Consider the following 22826-nt stretch of genomic DNA (forward strand, 5'->3'; position numbering starts at 1 on the left):
GATGCAGCGCCGACATACAAAAATGGGATGAACTGGGTCAGCAATCCAGAAGGGAGAGGGGATGAAACTCCCTCGACACACTAGAAAACATCCCTTGTAACCAAAGAATAAAAAATAGTAAGAAAATGAGTGCTGTTCACAAAATCAAGAAGTATGTTAGCTAAGCCCTATAGACAATGTAACACACTCATGGTACCCCATCTTAGCAAAGAAGAGAGGGAAGAGCATTTTCTCATTTCTCTCCTGTGCCAAGCTGCATTGTTATAACAAGAGGGTTCAGTTTCAGCTTTGTGGGTGTTGCTCTTTACATTTTTGTAGTTGTAGTGATTGTGTGCATAGTTGTCTTGTTTCTGCTTACATTATCAGTGCTTATGTCTTTATGTGCTGATCTAAATTCTTTATATTGATTATTTTTTACAGTGCAATAATATTCCATTACATCGTGCACCACTCCATTTGTTTATCACATTCCCCAATTGATGGGCATTGAAGAGGGAATTCTTCTCTGGTACAAGTTGACAAGTAAACTTCTACCTCTGAGTTTCTGTTATTACCTTCAATAATGCTATTCACAAGAACAAACCTTAAAATCTGAAATAGTTTTAGAAGGAAATGTATTAGTTTAATTTGGTAGAGAAGAACAAGCCAGGAAGGAGGTGTGGCTCCCTCTAGTTCAGATTCTAGAAGGTTTACATCGTATAAGATGTATAAAAGGAAATCTGCCACAAACTATAAGCAGCTAAGTAAACAGTTAAGGAATTTTTCCAAGAGGACAACTTGAAAGCAAAGTAGATTGAGATACGTAAGAGTGAATGGAAAATTCAACAAAATTAGAGGGAAGCCAACACACAAGCTTGAGTGGACCCCAAATGAGACTTGGGTGTGAAGAACCAAAAAAAATATTTTTGATCAATCTAGGACCTGGGAGAACCCCCCAATTTCTTGTATCCATTTCCATCATTCCTGGAGAGATACTTTTGTCAGGATGACATTCTAGGTTCAAACAATGTCTAGTTAGACCTAAACAGTATAATAATTAATAAATTTCCCAAACAGTATAATAAAGCATCCATAGTAATAACTACAAAATTAGCTTGGCAGTACTAGGTTGTTAAGATTCCTTGAAGGCAGAGCCTGTGTTTTAGATTTCTTTGTATTACCTGCTTGTCATTCATTATAGAAAGATACTCTTCCTCAATTTTTGACATTTGAACCAACTTGCTACAAGCCACCATGTTACCACCAATTTTCCAGTTTCCACTCATTGCCATGTGAAACCTCTAAAGGGAATAAGGAAAGGTAAAGGAGAAAAGTTGAGAGGTCCTAAAAAATAAGATGATATTCTCAATTTTGCATGATTAGAATAAATTTCCATTGCCCAAGGCAAGGTTTCACATGGCAAATCATTGTCAAGGGAAACTGGAAAATCAAGAAGAAAGCGGCTTCCTTATGTGAACCCCTTCATGGTGTACCTGAAAGCCAGTGCCTTGTCTTCAGATTGACTCTAAATCTATACTTTCTCTTCCTCCATCCCTCCTCAGAGGTGAACCTACTGCCCCCCACCAGTGTGTATCTAACTTGAAATTCTATTTTTATTGCAAAAGTGTCTTTATTTTTGAACTCCAATTGTTGATGTTAGTTGAAGTATTGCCATACTTGCTTCAAGAAAGAATTTGAGCTGAACATAGATGGATTACCACATGTAGCTGTCATAAAAGATACTGCTTGGCCAGTGAGAAAACACGGAACTCATCCATTGCTCTTGTAGTCATGGAAAACTCCACCTTTACTGGTTGTGACTCAGTTACCATAGTAACTGAAATATCACTATTCAAATAGGAGTAAAAAGGAACTAGCTCTCCAAAATTTAGAAAAGGCAACCGATTATATGGACTAAATTAAAGTAGATCATTAGGAAGGAAGGAAGTAGGAAATTTATTTCCTAGCCTACCACTTTAGTCTGATCCACAGAATTTCAGCTTACTCCCTGACAAGGTTTTGATCTCCACATGGAAATCTGGTAATTTCTTTGGAGCAAGAGTCTTACCAGCCCACAAAGATGTCTTCTGCCTGAGCCACCAATGCCAAATGGAGTAGAAGAAACAATCCCAGCAAACTCACGCCAAAAGCCCTCAATCTCCTCTATGGTCTCACCTTTTATAGCCCTTTTCTACACGTCACTTCCTGTCCCTCTAGCACATCTCAGGAACCAATCAAAGTGTCTCTGCCCCGGACCTGTAACCATTAGTTCCGGTTCATGTTCTATGGGCTCTTATCCTGTGACCTCGGTTAGAAGCGTTCCAGCCACGCTAATGGGATGGGCTGGTCAAGAAGAAGGTTCACAACCCTGGGAGGAAGGGGTCCCCTTTACAGTATCTAATGTTACATTAGTCTTTTCTGTTATTTTTTACATAATAATGTAATTTTAAGCCTTCCACTATTAATACCAGGGTTTAAGATTTGGTGAAAAGCAATTTGTTATGGGAATTCCATTTGCAATTAAGCAGTGCAAGTATCTTAAGCTGTATAACTATCTAATAATAATAATAATAATAATAATTTTGCCTGGGGACAATCATTCCTAAGAGTATTTTGAAGATAATAAAATTTGTTCAGAAAGTTGCCAGAACTGATTTTAGGGAAAAAATCAGGAGACTGAAGAATATGGTAAGTGATTAAATGTGATTAAAGTGAAAAATGTGATTAAATTCTAATATTTTATATTAATATTTTAATATCTAGGAATCCATGATGACATTGAAGTAAGCGCTTCCCTTGCTCACACAAGAAACTTAAGTGTTCCTGAGTCCAAATCAAATGATTTATGATACCACACATTTCCTTTTATAGTTAGAGAATCCAAAGGATCATAGATTTAGAGTTGGTAGGGATCTTAGATGCCATCAACTAGGGATCACACAACTAGTAAGTGTCTGAAGCAGAATTTGAACCTAGGTCTATTGCATTCCAGATCTAGCACTCTGTCCACTAATCTACTATTCTATGATGTATGTGTGTGTATATATGTGTGATATATAATATGTAGGGAGCTCCCATGTGAAATTCTCTCATCAGTGAAAGTTGGTATCTTCTCTACATTTTATGATCATTGAGAGTTGTCTAAATTAGAGGTATCAAACAAGACCCCAAACATTTCTGAGTATAGCCTGAAACTGGGAAATATTCAACAAAATAAATAGATATGAAATAAATATTAAATTGATAACCAAATTACACGGCAATCAGATAATCAATTAAGTCTTCATTAGACAAATGAATGGATACTATTATATTTTTCAACTAAGTTAATATATGGTCTTCAGGGATCCTTATATACAGTGGCCCCCATTTCCATTTCAGTTTTTGTAGCACTGATCTCTAGGACCCTGAGAGGTTAAATGATTTGCCTAGAATCACATAGCTAGAATATCTTAGAGGCCTTGAATCCAGGTCTACCTGACTTTGAGGTCAACTCTCTAGTCACTACTGCAGGAAATTTAACTTTCTTTTTGGACTTCACTTCCTCCCTGTCAGCATTGCTTACTTTCCTCTACCCTCTTTCATCTCTTTACTGATTGTCTTCCTTTTGGAACAGAGATTCTGTGAGGGGCATAAGACTATCTAGTTTGCTTGTATTATATCCCTAGCACTTAATGCAAAGTTTGACACATAGTAATAATGTTTACTAAATGATCTAAATATCTCTGTCTGTCTTGTCTGTCAAGCCATCTGTCCATCAATCTATTTCATTTGCCTATCTCCATCCATTTCATCTATCTTCTCTATCCATCCATCTTATTTATTCATTTTATATTATTTCTCTAGCTATATCTCTATCTAACAATCTATCTTCTCTCTCCATCCATCCAGCCTGTCTATTCATCTATCTCCATCCATCTCATTTATGTATCTATCTACTAATATATCCTCTTTATTTCCATCCATCTTATCCATCTATCTCATCCCATCTGCCTTCTCTATTGATTATCTTATCTGTCATCTGTCCAATTTATCTCATCTTTCTATCTGTACCATTAGCCATCTATCTTATTTCTCTATGATCTACTCTATTCATCTATCTCATCTATTTATCTTCATCTATCTCATCCATTTATCTTCATCTATCTCATCCATTTATCTTGTCTATCATCTAGTTATCCATTCATCTGTTTATCTCTATTCCATGCTGCTTTACATATATCCATAGGCTATGATCATTATTATTTGCATAATACCACATCTCCTTTCTCCTTCCCAACATAATTGCCAGACACCTGAGTGCGATCTAGAGCTCTTTAGCCTTCTTGATTTAGCGGGAGTATAGCCTTGTTCAGAAAGATGAGTGGTCACCAGAGGTGGAGCAATAAGTCGTAGAGATGTTGCATACAGCAAAACTCCGCAGATGGCCTTCCACACACAATCAAGTTGGACCAACATAGCAGCAACTAGGACTTTTTCATACCTGGGTTTTGTATGATGGGGCATGCACCAAAAATTGTGGCTAAAGTAAGCAGCAAGAAAGATACCTTCATTTTGGGGAGAAAACAGAAATCCTTCATTAAGCTACCATGAGACCACTGAGAAGTAAATAGCCTTACAACCCCCACCCCTTTTCTCCCACAAATTAGTCTATTTGGTAGCTTCCTCTTGAAGCAGACTATTCTTGATAACTAGGTGTGAAAGTCAACTATTTCTTCACATTTGACATCCAAGTTAATTACTAATTGCTAATTCCTTACAACACTTTGACAGATGCTTTTCAGAAGAGCTAAAGGAGAGTCTGAAGCCAACATTGTCAAAACTCAAAATATTGTATTAGATTAGAATTTAATAAATTTTTTTGGTCATGGCCTCTGGAAAGCTGGCAAAACCCATGGATGTTTTCATAGCATGTTTTTTAATACATTAAATTAGACAGGTAGTAGTAGAAAACAAATTACAGATATCCATCTCTGGATTTGTGACTTAGATTATTCAGCAAGTAAGTAGGAAGAAGCCCCTTCAATCCTTCTAAGTTCACCGCCCCCCGACCCCAATTTTAACTACCATGGGATAGAAAAGCTTTGAGGGAAAGAAAAATTCCAGGGATACAAAAGCATTCCCAGAAAGGCTTAAACCCTTTAGCTGTGGTCAGGGGCTGGATCCCTCTTCTGAAATGGTGTCTGGAGAAAATCTCAATAATGCAGATTAAGCTTAAAAATGTGTCCTGCACGTATTAAAAGAATGCTTACGCATATCTAGAAAGAGAACTATTGGAGTAGAAATGCAGAAGAAAGCATGTGATTTGTCACTTGTTTATTTGCCTATATGATTTGGGGTTTGGGTTTTAAAAGATTACTCTATTACAAATATGATAGGCTCTGAGTGATAATACATGTAAAACTCAGTGGAATTGCTTGTCAGCTACAGGACAGGGGAGGGAGACAACATGAATCATGTAATCTTGAAAAACCTGTGTAGATATGTTACTGGAATAAAAAAAATTAAAATAATAACAAAGAAAAAATCATTTTTAAAAGTGCCCTACATTTTTTGGGGGGGGAGAGCTGGATGTTGAGCATTTACCAACACGCTCCTCTTTCCTTCTCATTAGAGCCTGTTCCTGCCTCCATCATAAAAAACATACAGTATTTTGTTAACTGCCTTTAAATCTCCCACCTGGGGGCATGTTTTTGGTCCTGGGACAAAGCTTATTTGTTCTGACAGTTCTGGATTCCAAAAGGTGATATAGTTTTAAGGTCTCCAATTCATGTTTTGATGGACTAAACACTATAAGATCATCGTCAGGTAGGCAAGATTGGCTGACATGAAGCCAGGCAGCCCCAAAGTGCAGGAAGGTATGACCCTCAGGCTGAGGGTCGGAAGTGGAGCCAGAGAAGTCCATGGGCAGCATTCAGGGCTGGTGCTGAGCGATTAATGTGGTTGAACTTTCTGGAGCTCTTATTCAGAGAGGCTGGCCCAAGAACAGGCAGAAGACACACATACACACACACACACACACACACACACACACACACACACTCACTCTCTCTCTCTCTGTCTGTCTCTCTGTCTCTGTCTCTGTCTGTCTGTCTCTCTCTCTCTCTCCAGCCCCTCTAGAGCTAAAGAGCCCTTGCTGAACTCAGGACAGACCTCTGCTTCTAGTATTTTAGCATTTTCAGGCAAAGGTGCTTTCTCTAGGTGGGATAGGAGAGCTTGGAAAGGGAGTCAGATGCCACGAGGCTTTGGGTCCCGGGTGCCTTCTCTTCATTAACACTGTCACCCACCAAGGTCTCTTTATGGTTTCTCATCACAGACCTTCCATAATATTTATGTCCTAATGTAAAGCAGCTGGAGAATCCAGCCAGCTCCATACACCAGGGAACTAGTCGAGGTCCCAAGGCACCATTAAACCTAAATCCAGGAGGTGTATTAATAAAGTTTAACAACTGGCTCTCCAAAAAATGTATTCAGGACACACTTTGAACTTGAATTGCATCATTAGCATTTTCGTCTTTATTTTCTTGAGATTAGACAATCAACACAATAACTCAAGACCTGATGTTTAGCATCTGCCAATTTCCAAGGAGTAGATCTTCACATGGAAAACTTAACAATGAACTCTCCGATGTGAGCTGGTTCCAGCACACCCCTTCCTAAATCTAAGCTTAGCAAACTACAATTCTCAATCCTTTCTTGGGCTCAAAAACAAAAATCCTGTTTTGATGGACTCACAGCCCCTAATCATCAGTTAATTAGCTTTGGAACAGAAAGGTTAAAAATAAAGGCACAATCCATTAAATCCAGTTAAATATTATTGTTATTAGTTTATCTTAATGTCTTATCTAAAAGTTATTTTAAGGGGTCTCCTACATTATTGGTTGTGATTTTATTCTATCCAGGGTCTCATGGATAAGCCTGAGATGCCAAGGAAAGTGGTGGAAAGAGCCTTCCATGTAGAGGTCCTGGACTTCATTTAGGCCCTGGGTTTGAATTCCACTGCCTCAGAATCCCTTTACTTCCTAGGCTTTTAGTTTCCCTATTTGTAAAAGGAAAGAGTTGGACTGTAGCTGACCGTTACAACTTCCTAGCTCCGAGTGTAGGTATTCTCAGTAAACAAAAAATTACTCATTTGACAGGAATTTTCATTATAGCAAAATCCGATACTGAGTGAGATAGAGCTATTTCATTGAAGGTAGCTGCCAATGGGGTGAGCTGAGGAAGGCAAGAGAGGAGGAAGGGAAGGATGCGGATGCAGGCAAATGCCAGGAGGAAAGGTCCCCTTCCAGCTGACAGGACCCATGGCCTGACAGAAGGCATCTAAACCACAGAAAAGATCCCCAATAGAGAGGACCCACCATAAGGCTACCAGATATTTTTTCCTCCAGATAATCCCAAAACCTTGTTTTACATATTGTTTGAATAAATTTACATGCTGAATACTAAGAGGCCCTAACTTCAAATATGTAAGATAAAATAAAATAAGTTATTTCTTGCCACCTACTGCAATTGTATTCAAACCAAGTGTTGAGGGCTGTACACAAATGACACATAGAACAGATTTTTAAACAGCCGGAGGTTGGGGAAGGAACAGAGAGTGATGCTTAGCTCAGAGCTTCCCTCTCCCTCCAACCCAATCCTTTTCATGACTGGGTTCATCTTAACTGTTACTCAGCCTTTTTTTTTAGCTCAACCACCTGCTATTTGGCCTTTCCACCAACTACCTACTCTATTCGTGCTTTTTCATAGGCTTTGAATCACAAAAAATATCTGAACTGGAAAGGATTCCCCAAAATGGTCATATAACCTCCATTTGCAAACCTCCAATGAGGTCTTGCACTTCGCTATTGCTCCAATCAGGAGGAAGTATTTCCTTACTTAAAGCCATAGTCTTTCCATCCATATTATACCAGCTCTCTGGGCCAAGCAGAACAGGTCTAATCCTTCTACCCCATGATAGATCTTGAGATACTTAAAATAGCTATCTTGTCCCTCTTGAATTTTATATTCTTGGGGCTAAATCTCCCTTTATTAAATTGATTGGTATAATCTCTGAGAGGAGGAAGACAATTTGGATCTTAAAATTTCAGAAACCATAGGTTGAAAATTGTTATTAAATATAAGTGGGAAAATAAAATAACTTTGAATTTTTAAAAATTGGTATAGGAATGAACGAATAGGAAATTATATTGATTATGCACTTACTGTTTTGCTGGGTACTGTGTTAACTGCTAAGGATAAAAAAATATTAACTATGTTAATGCTCCTACCTTTATGTCATCTCCAAATTCTATTTGACAAACATACTAGGTGTATACCTTCATCTAAATAAATGATAGCAATGTTTAATAGTGCAAAGTTATGGAAAGGATACCTGTCCTCTTCTCTGGGCATTAATATACTTGGTGAAGACCTTTCTTCATCCATGCCTCCCTTGTGCAAAATTCCTTTGCAACCTATTCCTTTGATCCCATGTCTAGATCCCTAGGTCACTAGTGTCCAATAGAAATGGATACCTGCAGGGCTATATATTGATGTTGAAAACCAAAAATTAGCACTATATTATGTTGTATTTTAAATTTTATTTTATTGACTATTTTCCAATTATATTTTAATCTTGCTAGATGGTCAGAAGTTTTGCACCTCAAGTTTGACAACTCTGTCCTAGGTTACTCTGTGAATAACCTTCCTCTAATTAAAATTATCTTGTTAATGACTATACTTTGAATCTTGTCCTTTGGCCTTTTCAAAATCTACCTTATTATAAAATCATCTTAACCACAACTTTCCTTCTTGTGTACAGGGTCAGGAAGAGACACTATTGAATATTTTGCTGAAAGCCAGCTTAAAGTGTTCATGACATTCCCCTGATCTATCTGTCTAATAACCCTTTCAAAAAAGGTTAGCATGGCATCAGCCCCTTATAACAAAGCAACTTTGATGTATTCACCTATTGCCTTTGATTTTTTTTATTTATTTCATATAAATCTTTATTTCTTAAAAAACCCTTACCTACTTTCTTAGAACTGATGCTAAATATTGGTTCTAAGACAGAAGAGTGATAAGAAATAGGCAATTGAGTTCAAATGACTTGCCTAGAGGTCGCAGAGCTAGGAAATGTCTGAGATCAGATTTGTTAAATCTTTATTTTATAAGTGCCTTCTATTTTTTAACAGTCATTTTTTAGTTATATAAGTTTCCTCTCCCCTAAAAAGAGAGGACTGGAAAAAAAGTTATACCTTACAACAAAGAGATAACAAGAAAAACTGTTCAGAAAAAAAATAACCAACATTTCTACTATGCCTGATAGCATATGTAAAATTCCACACACTTAGTCTCCTACTTTCTTTAATGAACCCCTACTCTAGAAATTTTACTAGGAATTAAATTAAACGCACTAACCTTTATAGACTCCACCCTCTTCCTTTTTTATTTTTTTAAAATGAAAATCACACATTTTTCTTTCTTAAGTACTATGACACTTTCCCTTATTTTCTTAATTTTTTAAAAGATTCAACACTCACAATAATTATCTTTCACAGTTCTTTGAATAACATGATATGTGGTTCATCTGGGCCTGGTGACTTGAGTTAATTGAATAGCTATTCATTGAGTAGCAATTCTTTGGCAGCTAAGTGGACAGTCTTATCATTCTTAGACTTTGTCTGACTCTGACTTCTTACCTATCATCTTTCTTTATGGAGTCAATTAACAAACCATTTATTAAGTTAATAGTAAGTACCAAGGACTAGGTGCTGGGAGTATTTATATAGAAATGAAATAGTTCCTTTTCTCAGGGACCATAATTCCTTTGAAGAAGACAGTATGTACATATCAAAAACATTCATAAGCATATTCAAAAAGTTTGTCAATAACCTCATTTTATTTTGTAGATTTTTTATATGCTTTAACATAGGAAAATATGGATTGGATTGATAAGGGCTTCTTGTGGTTTGAGCTGAGTTTGAAGGGAAACTAGGAATGCTAAGAAGCAAAGATGAGGAGAGAATGCATTTTAGGCATGAGAAATAGTTCATATAAAGGCATGGAAGAGATGGATTTTCTTGTATGAGAATAAAAAGAAGGCTGGTTTAGTTGTACTATAGAGTGAGTGAAGGAAAGTAGTATATAACAAGTCTAGAAGATAAATGGGCTAAATCTCCTAGTTACAGACTTGCCTTCAAACTCAAGTGTATATATATATTTAAAATCTCCTAGAGTAGCATATCCCTGCCCTTGATCTCATGCTGAGATCCCTGGCCAGTTCTTAAAATCAACAGTTAGGCTTTTCTTCTCCCTGAGATTTTTGTTGTTCAATAATATCTGACTCTTTATGACCCTGTAGACCGTAGGTTGCCAGTCCCTTTTATCCTCCACAACATCTCAAAATATATGTCTAATTGTAACCAAGGAATAATGTTCTAAATTGACTAAATAAAGTTAAAAAATAATAAATATTTTAAAAAGAAATAAAAGCACTAAGCTATGGGAATTTTATTGATGAAAAAAAGTGTCCAAGTTCACGTTGTTGTTTCCATGACATTATCCATCTCATTGTCTCCTGCCCACTTTTCCTTTTGCTTTCAACCTTTTCTAACATCAAGACCATTTCTAATAAATCCTGTCTTCTCATCCTGTGGCCAAAGTATTTTAAGTTTCAGCTTCAGTATTAGACCTTCCAGTGAATAGCCTGATTTAATTTCTTTAAGTATTGATTGATTTGATCTCCTTGCAGTCCAAGGGATTCTCAAAAGTCTTCTCCAGCAACATAATTCAAAAGCATCAATTCTGTGACATTTAGCAAAGTCTGACTCTTACAGTCATATGTTGCTACTAGAAAAACCATAGCATTGACTATATGGACCTTTGTCAGCAAGGTGTTATCTCTGATTTTTAGTAAATTGTTCATATTTGCCATAGCTTTCCTTCCAAGGAGCAAGTATTTTTTAATTTCATATCTGAAATAGTCAACCTAAAAACAATGGTTATGATGCAGTAGAGAACAGAGGAATTAAATCAGGGGCAGCAAGTATCCAAGAAGACACCTTTCTTTCCTTGGAAGCAGATTTGATTTGTAAAAAAAAAAAAAAAGCAAATGCCCAGCCCCACTCTCTGGGGGGAGACAAAGCTCCTTTCTACCAGGAAAATGAAAAGGGCATGAAAGAAATGTCAAAAAAGAAGAAACTAAATTCCTATCTAACAGCCTCCCTGATGTTACCCTTGTCTGTTCCCTACTGCCGTCAAATGTGTCTTGTATTGTAGGAAGTAACAGCGCACGAGTTCTCCTAAGTTGATTTGGAGGAGACTAAATTTTTACTTCATTTCTGGTATATCATATTTGATAGGAATCTTAAGGCTTAGCTTCTAAGCAATATCTGACCAGCACTTTACATTTATAAAGCTTCCACTGTGTTCCAATCATGGCATTAAGTTTTGTAGGAGGATGAGTGGCCCGAATCATCAAGTGGCTAAGCTATTTGATGGTTCTTTCCAGGACAGAAGAGCTCAAATGCAGGGAATCACAAAGGTACCAACAAATGTTATTCCAAAAATTCTCCTTTGAGCAGTTTTCTTTGGTTTACTACCAAAAACTGCAATTTGGAATATGTTTTCTTGGTCAAAAAACCAGAGGAACAGGGTTGAGAGAGTGAGGTTGAGGGGAATCCATCATTTCACTGCATAACTGTGCAGTACAATGGAGAATTTAAGGCAAGGTACAGGGACTTGGTTGATGGGAAGGCATCTGCTCATGAGGAAAGTTCTTCAGTGCAGCAATTCTCTTGCTCATCCTCCCTTCTTGACATGGGGCAAAATTCTACTAGCCACTCTAGTTATGAATCTGGTCATTCATCAGATATTCATCAGAGGATTTTGAAACTGCTGACCCACATGGTGGCATATTGTCAACCATGAGATCACTGCTTCCACTTCCCATGCCTAAGTCCAGAGAAGACCCAGGTTCTGTCTAAGATTGTATCTTCCTTGCCAAGGAAAGGGAACCTGTGAGTGAAAATGTCTTAAGAACACAAATAAAGAACAAAGTCAAGTCCTATGGAGTTAGGATTTGGGGGCTTTATAAAAGACTTGGGGGAGAGATTGGAGAGATCTATATACATTGAGAAAGAGAGGGGAAGATGGAAATAGGGATCTCAGGAACAAGAGTATTTGGGTTCATATCATGCATCAGAGACTTACTAGTTTAGTTGTGCCATTCTAGACAAATCACTTAACTTCTCTTTGCCTCAATTTCCTATAAACAAAAAGATATGGATTAGATTAAATGGTCTCTAAGGACTCTCCTGATTCTAGAAACTGAGAAAAAGAATGCATTATGGCATTCAATTCAATTAAACATTTATTATGTGCTTACTGAAGTCAAGGAACCATGCCCTAAAGAAACTTATGTTCTACTTGGGGTGGGGTGGGGAGAAGAGATATAGCATATACAGGATTGAATGAAATACAAAGTTGGAAGGAATAGGGACTGAGATTAAGCAAAGAGTTCTAGAAATATAGGAAAAGGGAGAACACTGCTATCTTGGGAAATGGGAAGAAAACTATAGGGAAAACTATATGGAGATGATGCTGCCTGAGCTGAACTTGGAAGAAATATAAGGAACCCGAGAAAAAGAGATTGAGGGAATGAAAGACTTACTTGACTGTAACAGTATCTTTGTAGGGAGACCAACAAGAAATTAGGTTGATAATGTAGTAGGAAATGGAGTGTGGTGGTAAGTTTTTAACAACTATCGCTCCAAGGGAAACAATGTATGCTCAACATATATTGTAATCTGCATTGTTTACAAAAAAAAACAAAAAACAAAAAAAACCTCTTACATTCTGTTTCTGTTTCCAATACAGAAGAGTGATAAAGAGCTAGACAACTGGAGTTAAGTGACTTATCCAAGGTCACACAACTAGGAAGCATTTGAGATCACATTTGAACCCATGGCCTCCCATCTCTACAACTGGCTCTCTATCCAAGGGGCCCCCTAGTTACTCCTCCTACCCCTTTTGGAAACATTTAGTATTGAAGATTATCTATTGATCACCTTTTCCTCCTGCATACTTTCTCCTTTTAAGTTTTTGTGACATCATTCTCTCCTGACTCTCTGACTGTTCTTCTCAGTCTTTGCTTGATCTTCATCAGTGTTCCCTCCACTAACTGTAGATGCTCCCCAAGGTTCTGTCCTGAACCTTGTACTGTCCTTCCTCCACTTGGGAATCACTTCAGCTATCATGAGTTCAGTTATCATCTCTATGCAGATAATTCCCAAATCTATACATCCAACCCCAATCTCTGTCGGAAGTTCCAGTTCCGTATCTTCAGCTGTCTTCTGGACATCTTGAAATAGATGTCCAACATACCAAACTTATCATGTCCAGAAGAGATCTTATTATTGTTCCCCTCAAACTTTCCCTTCTTCCCAGTTTCTCTGTTGCCATTGAAGGCATCACCATCCTCACAGTTACCCAGGCTTGCTCCTCACTCTCACTTACCCACATATCCAATCCATTTCCAACCTTTGTCATTTCAACCCTTGGAACGTCTCTCATACATATGCCTTTCTCTCCTGTGACACTGCTCCTGCTCCTCTTCCCCTCCTTCCTGGACTATTGTGGTAGTTGTCTGATTGGTCTTCCCTCCTTCAAGTTCCTTCTTACTTCAATCCATTCTCTACTTGGCTGCCAAATTGATTTCCCCAGAACATAAATCTGTTCACATCACTCCCTCACACATCCAGTTACACTCTAGAGGCTCTCTATTTCTTCTGGGATTAAATATAAAACCCTCCTTTTGGGGGACAGCCTATGTAAGGCTGTTGATAGATTCTAGTCTTCTTACCCTTTTATACTTCCCTCAATCCCTTGTACAGTGTACTCTCTGTGTTCACATAGAATTTTCCACCCTCCAACTCCATGCATTTTGACTTGCTTTCCCCTTTTCCTGCAGTACTTTCATTGCTCTCTTCTGCTTTTTTTATTTTCCCCGATTTCCTTCAAATTACAGCTCAAAGCTTGCTTTCTGCAAGAGACCTTTCCTGGTTTATACTTTCTACCCTTCCCAATCTCAACCCCCCACAACTACAATATTTAAAAGCTCTGTGACTTGGACAAGTTACCCAACCTCTGTTTGCCTCAGTTTCCTCAGCTTTAAAATGGAGATGATGAGAGCACCTACCTCACCGGCTTGTCGTGAGGATCATATAAGATAAGATTTTAAAAATATTTAGCATAGTGTCTAGCATATGTTAGAGGCTATGTAAATTCTTATTTTCTTTCTGCCCTACCCTCACTCCAGTGCCTTCTCCTTTGAGATGTCCTTTCACTCACATTATGCATATCTTGTGTTCATAGTTGTTTTCATGATTTCTCCCCTATTAGAATGTGAGCTCTTTGAGGGCAGAACCTTTCTTTGCCCCCAACCTCTTAGCATTATTTCTGATATATTATGAACGCTTTATAAATATTTGGAGTCATGAAAAGCCTTTATAAAACACTTAATATGTGACCTTGGGCAAGTCACTTCATTGTTTAATTAGCTGATTATACCCTTTCCACTTGGGAAAATAGGCTTTTTTTAAAACCCTTACCATTCATCTTAGAATCAATACTGCATATTGGCTCCAAGGCAGAAGAGTTGTAAGGACTAGGCAATGGGGGTTAAGTGACTTGTCCAGGGTCACACAGCTGGGAAGTGTTTGAGGCCAGATTTGAACCTAGGACCTCTGTCTCTAGGCCTGGCTCTCAATCCACTGAGCTACCCAGTTGCCCCTGATCCAGGTCAATTCTTAGGGATTTAGGACAAAGAATGCAATCCACCTCCAGAGAAAGAACTGTTGGAGTAGAAATGCAGATGAAAGTATATGATTTATCACTTGTTAATTTGGGTATAGGATTTGGGATTTTGTTTTATATGATTGCACACTTATGAAAATGAATAATATGGAAATGTTTTGTATAATAATACACATATAACCCAGATTGAATTGCTTGTCAACATCAGGAGAGGAGAGGTGTAAGAATTCAAATTTAGGTGAAGAAGGGAGGGAGACAACATAAATCCTATAACTTTGGAAAACTTATGTGGAAGTTTGGTATTAAAATAGAGAAAAAACCATTTTTAAAACCCCATAGGATTGTATTGCTTTTAAAATGTATGTCTACACGTATACCTTGTTACACATGTCTGTTATAAATAATAGTTATACACTAGACACTAATACTGAAAATTGATTTTCTTTAACAAGCACACTAACAACAACAATAATAGTATAGTGATTTAAGCTTTACAAAGCACTGGTACATAGTCCTTATTACATTCCATCCTGTGGGGGTAGTAAGTGTTCATGTTATTATCTTCATTTTGCATATAAGAAAACTGAGTTGGAGAAGGAAGAGTAACTTGCTTAAGGTCACATACCTGGAAGAAGTGTCTCCAGCAGGCCAGATTGACTAAAAGTCATACTATCTATCTAGCACTGCATTGATTTTTTTAAAGGATTGTGTACTTACTTGTTTTTAACATCAGTTTAATCAATTTGAGTTGACATTTCTTATTTGCTTATTCCTCTTTTCATTCTTCTTAATTTTCATTGATCTTTGCCACCAGTAGATTTCTATTTTATTTTTATTTAAAGGAGGATTTAACTTAGACATAATTTGGAGCCTAAACCTAAACATTTCTGTTGCAGGAAGGTTTCTCTGGCAGTGAATGTTTTGAAGACTGGATATTGTTCTTCAGTTAATCACAAGTACATTCCCAGGAGGGCAGTGCTGTATGTTCCTGGAAATGATGAAAAGAAAATACAGAAAGTACCGTCACTGAATGTTGACTGTGCAGTGTTAGACTGTGAAGATGGTGTGGCTATGAACAAAAAGGTAATGAGAGTATAATTTCTTGTTAGAAGGAAGGTGGGGGAGACATAGATGAATTTTGTTTTCTATCTCCAATATTTTGTACTTTTCAGATTCCCCCTCCACTTATTCACATTTACTGTGAATACACATTTTTAATATTTTTCTGAGAGCAGATTCTCAGACAAGTTCAAGAACTTATGCAGGGAGAAATAATTGGCCTTTAAGCAATTAATTCTTTCCCCCAAAGTTGATGCAGTCACAGAAAGTAAAGAGTAGATAACAATACATCTTGATGTATGAGTGTGTTATTGTGGTGTTTTAACTATAAATATGGCTACCCTGGATCCTCTTTGTAAAATATGAAAATGTTTTTCTCCAGTGTCATTGGAAGAAAATCTTGGGGTGGCTGGCAGAAAACTGTCCAAATCCTTGGAAACCATTAAGTAGCCAAGACTCCCAGGCCTGGAGTTAGTCAACATATTTTGAGAGTATGAGGGAGTAAATGTCATCTTTGTGGAATATAAGCTCTTCATTTGTACCAGAAGGTAGAAGACAAGTAGGGGGAAGAGAGAGACAGACAGACAGACAGACAGACAGTGTGAGAGAGAGTGAGACAGACAGTGAGAGAGACACACAGACAGTGAGAGAGAGAGAGAGAGAGAGAGAGAGAGAGAGAGAGAGAGAGAGAGAGAGAGAGAGAGAGAGAGAGAGAGAGAGAGAGAGAGAGAGAAAAGGAAAGGAAATTTTCATGTTCCATAATCCATGAAATCAAATAGCAGAATTATGCAGGTTTTTGAGGGCAATTTTTTTGTACCTATTGTTCTTACTGTGCTGTTTTAGTAAATACCTTTGTTTTGAGCTAATTGTCTCTTTGGGCTGATTGTAAAAGGGAAGCTTGCCAGTGGGAGCTCATGAGCTTTGCTTTTAAGATCTCAGATCTGCAGGATATCCTACAGTCTGAAGAAGTAGCTACCTCCCTGGAGACCCAAATTGTAAACCTGAAGGTGCCAAGTTGGGAGGATGTAGCTAGAAGGTTACTCTATAGTATCCATTCCTCTTAAAAGGGACGTACAATAGCATGCTAGATCCCAATGTCCTTCTGTGTACATTCTTATATTCCACTAGATCTGCTCAGTGTATTTCTTACTTTTAGATTTAAATTAGTACTTCCAGAATTCTAGCGTAAACTTGTCACTATGAGTGTCATGGAACAAAGGAAGAAGCACTGGGATGAATGCAGGAAATATACATTCTATGCACAGCTCTGACACCAAAAATTAGATGACTTTCTCTGGACCGTGGTTTTCTTATTTGAAAATGAAGGAGTTGGCATGTAGTCCCTAAAGCCCTTTTCTGCCATAGAATTAGACAATAGTAAAAACTCGTGTATCTCAACATGTTGTGAAGATGTTTGACAGATCCTCATTCCTCCTAGAAAATAAAGCTGGGAAATCACGGTTCTAAGACCAAAATCAAAGATTTCACTTTATCAGACATTTATAATGCCTAATTTTCCTATTTAATAAAGACAAGTTATTTAGGCCCTTACTATTGTAGTGTCCTCAGTAATATTCTCATGATGTAACCTCAATAGTCCTCTTAGTCTTTGACTTAAATGGGAATAAACTTTAGAGAGTATCTTTAAAAGGGAGGAATTTGTGTTTTAGGAAGACCAGGATAGTTATTTAGGTGGTCTCTTTGGACTGTCAGCTTTGCGGAGTTCATCTTTTATTCAAAATTGAGTTTTTTGAACAAACAAAATTGGAACAAAATGTATTCTTGAAAAGGTAAACCATCAGTATTCTTCTTCATTATCATGGGTATTATATGTGCATGTGTATATACACGTACATATAAAAAAACAAAAATTAACGTGGTCACATTAAAATACACATGTATATTTATATGTAAATATGTATGTTTATATACAAATTACTATCATCATATATACATATTTTGCTATAAAACAAAAATTACTATGGTCATTGACATATATATGTATATGTCAATGACCATAGTAATTTATATATAAACATATTACATATACATAAATTACTATAACCACACATATTTGCATGTTTATATAAATATCAATGACCATAGTAATGTATGTATACACATATATTAAATAAACATGAATTACAATAATCACTTATATATAAACATATTTGTATATTTATATAAATATCAATGACCGTAGTAGTAATTTATATTTACAGAACTATATATGTGTACTGAAATTATAGATGGCATACATATAAACATACACTTATTGTATATATAGAAATGACCATAATATTTATATACAGAAACATAAATATACATATATAATATATAAATCGCCTTAGTAATGATGTATATATGGGGGGTGTATACTAGTACTAATGCAATCTAATGAACGATAGGTAACTTGAGGTCTTAGCGAGCCGTCTAGGACACTAAGTGGTAGTGACTTGCCACCCCGCATCACACAACCCTACTTCTTCCTGTGCCTACACAAGTTGTGTCGATGCTCTTATACTCGGGAGGCTTTTTCTAGGTCTCCCCTCAGAGCCACCCCACATTCCCCCCTTCTTTCCTTGAGATTAGTTTTCACCCACATTGTTTCTATCTTTTATTTACAGTTTTTTGCACGTTGTCTCTCTTATCAGAATCGGGTCTCTTTTAGAGTGGGTCCAATCTTTTTTTTTTCTTCTTTGTATCCCTGCTCCTTAGCCAGGTGCCTAGCCTCTAGTAAGTGTTTAATAAATGTTTATTGGCCACTCTTTTACTACTAACCAGCCCACTGGAATTTAATGGCCTCTTAATAATGTTTTTTACTCTTTGGATTTGGATATCCTTTTTTTATGCAAATAGGGTTGTGATTTGTCCAGAGGATCACACAGCTTACGAAGTGTTTTAGACCAGATTTGAACCCAGTTTCCCTCAATTCCAGTCCCGGTCCTCTATCCACTGTGCCACCTAGGTACCCCGATACCATCCTTCTTAATGGAAAATGCCAAAGCACAGAACATATTTTAAAAATTCAATGTTACTTTTTTAAGTGAACAAAAATTGTTTTTTCTTCCTCTCACCTACCTCCATTGTGAAAAAAAGAAAAAGAAAATCCTTGTACCAAATATGATAGTGAAAGGAAATTAATTCCCACATTGGCCATACCTCTCCCCCAAAAAGATCTCTCATTCTATACCCTGAATTTATTGCCTCTTTGTCAGGAGATGGGTGGAATGCCTACCATAAGTTCTAATTTTATTTTGTAAAAGTCCAGTTTTATATAATGGGTTATTGATATGTACTGAAATGTTAATATTTCTTGGTGACATATATAACATATTTGCTACATGTGAAAAATATTTTGCTATATATGAAGTTCGAAGGCCTTCCAGTAAAGTTCTTCTGTGATGTTTCATATTATGGTGGTGACCCTGGTTCTTTCACAGGTTCTAGCAAATTCTACTAAACAGGAGAATGGCCCAGTGACAAACTGACTGCTATCCAATGACTAGTCTAGTTAAAAGGCTTATCAGTAGGAGGCTGGCCACTAGGTGATGAATTCCTTGGCCATAGTGACCTACAAGACAGTAAAATTACATAATGTCCATTGCACTGAGAATGGCAGGATGGGAGAAAAGAAGACAGTATATTTGTTATGAGATAGGTTGTTTTTAATTGTTCTATTGGGAGGCAGTGGAAAGGAGAAATATTTGTGTTAAGAAAAAGGGAAAGAGCAAGAAGAAAGAGGAAAAGAAGAGAAAGAAAGAAAAGAGGCAGAGAGTACTAAGATTTTTAAGTCTTAGTAATGTGTAAGCATTCATTTTACTCTTGGAATAGTAAATGGGACAGTGGCTTGAAACCTGGCCATGGCACCAGGAAGACCTAGATTTCAAGTCCTGTCTCTGAGACATATTGGCTTTATGGCTTTGGGCAAATCACTTACGTCCTCGGTGTCCTTAGCAACTCTTTAAGAGAATAAATCACAGAGAAATTGCCAACCTGCATTGGCAGAGGGAGAATCCTCATCTGTAAGTTTCCTACATCAAGGAAATCACAAATCCAGCCTGTCTTTACAATGACAAGTATGAGAAGAAGTGAACTATATTTAAAATGGCATTTTTGCTATAAATAAAACACGAGAATGTAAAGAACGATGGTTAATAGGTACTTTTGGGAGAGTCAAAAAAAAAAGGAAATTGGGGCAGATGGTTTTATCACGAACCTAAGAAGAACAAACAATTTTGTGGAACGTAGTGCTCATGATGAGCCTATGTAAAGGGACCACCAAAACAATGGCAGTTTATGTGTCAGTATCCATTACAAAAGATGAATAAGTAGTAGAATTCCCAAGAGATCTTGACTAAATCTTCTATACTAAATCAATACATACCTTAATGCTCAATATGAAGGGTGGAAGAAATTGGGAGAATGGCAAAAGATATTTTGGAAACTATTCTTTGAGTTATAAAAAATAACAAAAAGCTCATGCGTGCATATCATGAATTCTTTCTTTAAGAAGGCTTGGACGTGGTGAACACTGAATATCACAAAAAATTTATTATATACTAACTGATAGGAAATGATTGGTTACAAAGATCAGAATAATTTCAGGATCAACTGTTGGGTGGTCTGATAATTGATTTGTTAGAGAAAAAGTAAAAATTAACATGAAATTAGGAGAAAAGATAAAAATGAGAAGGTACTACGTGCAATCAAAACTCACATATGAGCCATTTAAACATGCTGTTAAATTTGAAAAAATGGGAAGTAGAAAAAGTTAATCAATCATTAAATATTTATTAAGTACCCATTAATTCAGAGGATTCAAAGAAGATTCAGAGAATACAAAGAGACAAAAAATAAACATACCCTAACCTTAGAGAGATTACATGATGAGTATAGGTAAGGGGACCACAAAAATAATGGGAGGGGGATGGAGAAACATACACACCCATCCACCTGTGTGGAATAATCAATATTTCCATCTGTCTATGTTAGTAAATACAAAATAGATCTAAAGTAAAATGCAAAGTATATAACAAGGTAAATACAAAGTAGTGGAGGATATTAGGCGCTCCGGTAGGTCCGGACCGGCCTTAGGTAGTTAGGAGGCACTTAAGCTAAGCTTTGAAAGAAACAGAGATTCTAAGATGCAAGATAAGGAAGAAATGAAGGAGGAGAGCAATACCACTAATGAGTCTGTTGTAGTAGGCAAAAGAAGATGACAGTCTGAAATTATGTGGTGGCCATCTGAGTGTTGATAGAGGAGCAATGAACTCTGAAGAATACAATGACTATGATTCTCAGTGGCCAAATGATGATGCAATGGATTTAGAGTAAAGAATAAGGCATATAGATATGCATAGATATAGATACATATACTTGCACATATATAAAACAGTGGTATACATTAATTATTAAAGAAATTTGTTTTGCTTGATTATGAATATTTTTATAAGAAATTTTCTTTTCTTTTTTCCTTTAAACCCTTACCTTCCATCTTAGAATCAATAGTGTGTATTGGCTCCAAGGCAGAAGAGCAGTAAGGGATAGGCAATGGGGGTTAAGTGACTTACCCAGGGTCACACAGCTAGGAAGTGACTGAGGCTAGATTTGAACCCAGGATCTCCCATCTCTAGGTCTGGGTCGCAATCCACTGAACCACCCAGATACCCCCTCTTTCTTTTTTTCTTTTTAAAATAAGATGGATGTGTGAGGAAGAGAAAAATGTCTTTACATATGGGGGAGACCTATGTTATGGCAGCTGTTGTTGCCTATTAAAGTGTGAAACAAACATGTCATTATGTGATACAGGTGTGCAGACATGTCATTGTGTGATTAGAGAATAACCCAGTGGATAGGGAGAGATTGAAAATTAGAGAGAGCAGGGGTTTATTTGATTGGCAGGTCAGTCTCGGTAATCTATACTCTAAAGAGTCAGGAAAAGGCATTAGATATAACCAAATACATTTGGAGTAAATATGCTGAAGGTGACACAATTTTTAAACCAATGAGTAATTGATTTTCAAGGTATCTCCCAAGGAAGGAATGATTCTAAAAGAAGGAGAAAGGTCATTAACATTAACGATACCCCCCAAAATGATTAAAGAAAGACAACCATAACAAACAACAGATCCTACTGACTTTCATATTTCTTTATGAGAATGATATGTGTGTATTAAAGTTATTTTTGATGAAAATATGAAAAGGCATAGGTTTTCCCAGATAATGCTTTCTGACAGGTCATATTTCTCATTCACAAAATTGAGAGGGTATAAAGAAAATAAGATTTTAATTGTTTATTAGACATTCATTTTTATTTGTTTTGTTCATTTTAAAAATGTAACTCAGTAGAGCAAGCCATACATATCCTTAAAAAACCTTCTTCAAGATTTCTCCCAATGCATGTGTAAAATAATATAAGACTCCTGAGTAAATGCAACTACGTGGATAACTTGATTCTCGAATCCTGTGATTATCAATATTAAGACATTAAGCAGGAAAGCATATGCTCACCAAAAATCTTCACCAGAGGAGGGCCTTCAGCCTATTAAGTAGATTCTCAATAGAGGTTTTATGGAAAGATATAGTAAATAATCTCATAGAATGAGAAATTAGATTGGTTGCAATTTGTACCGATACCCACTATAATGAAATCATATATTTATCAATAGTTTATCAATCAACAAGCATTTATGAAGGGTCTGCTGTGGGCCAAGCTCTAGAAATACAAAGACAAAAATTTAATACTCCTCTTTTCTCAAAAAAAGTCGCTATTCTAGGAGGGAGAATAATGTGTACATATATATTCATGTAGAGAATAAATGCATAATAAATATTTAGTATAGTAAGGCCTAATTTTAAGCAAACTTACCACATACAAATTCAGGTAATCAAAATTGTTGATTAAAAAATAAAGGCTTAAAATATGTATAATAAAAATGTTAATTATTCATTAAATCCAGAGCATTTTTCCGAGGGGTGCCAAATCT

The 22826-nt window shown here is 36.7% G+C and overlaps 1 protein-coding gene across 4 annotated transcripts in view; it reads left to right on the forward strand.

Annotated features, from left to right (window-relative positions):
• CLYBL (citramalyl-CoA lyase) overlaps positions 1-22826 on the forward strand; it is a 347758-nt gene that overhangs the window by 151542 nt on the left and 173390 nt on the right. For all 4 annotated transcript variants that reach the window (XM_007501343.3, XM_016424947.2, XM_056807000.1 and 1 more), the window contains exon 2: positions 15675-15861. In XM_007501343.3, the coding sequence (XP_007501405.1) occupies positions 15675-15861 (187 nt within the window). The remainder of the gene's footprint in view (positions 1-15674; positions 15862-22826) is intronic.

This window comes from Monodelphis domestica, chromosome 8, assembly GCF_027887165.1.
Source record: "Monodelphis domestica isolate mMonDom1 chromosome 8, mMonDom1.pri, whole genome shotgun sequence".
Classification (NCBI taxonomy): domain Eukaryota; kingdom Metazoa; phylum Chordata; class Mammalia; order Didelphimorphia; family Didelphidae; genus Monodelphis; species Monodelphis domestica.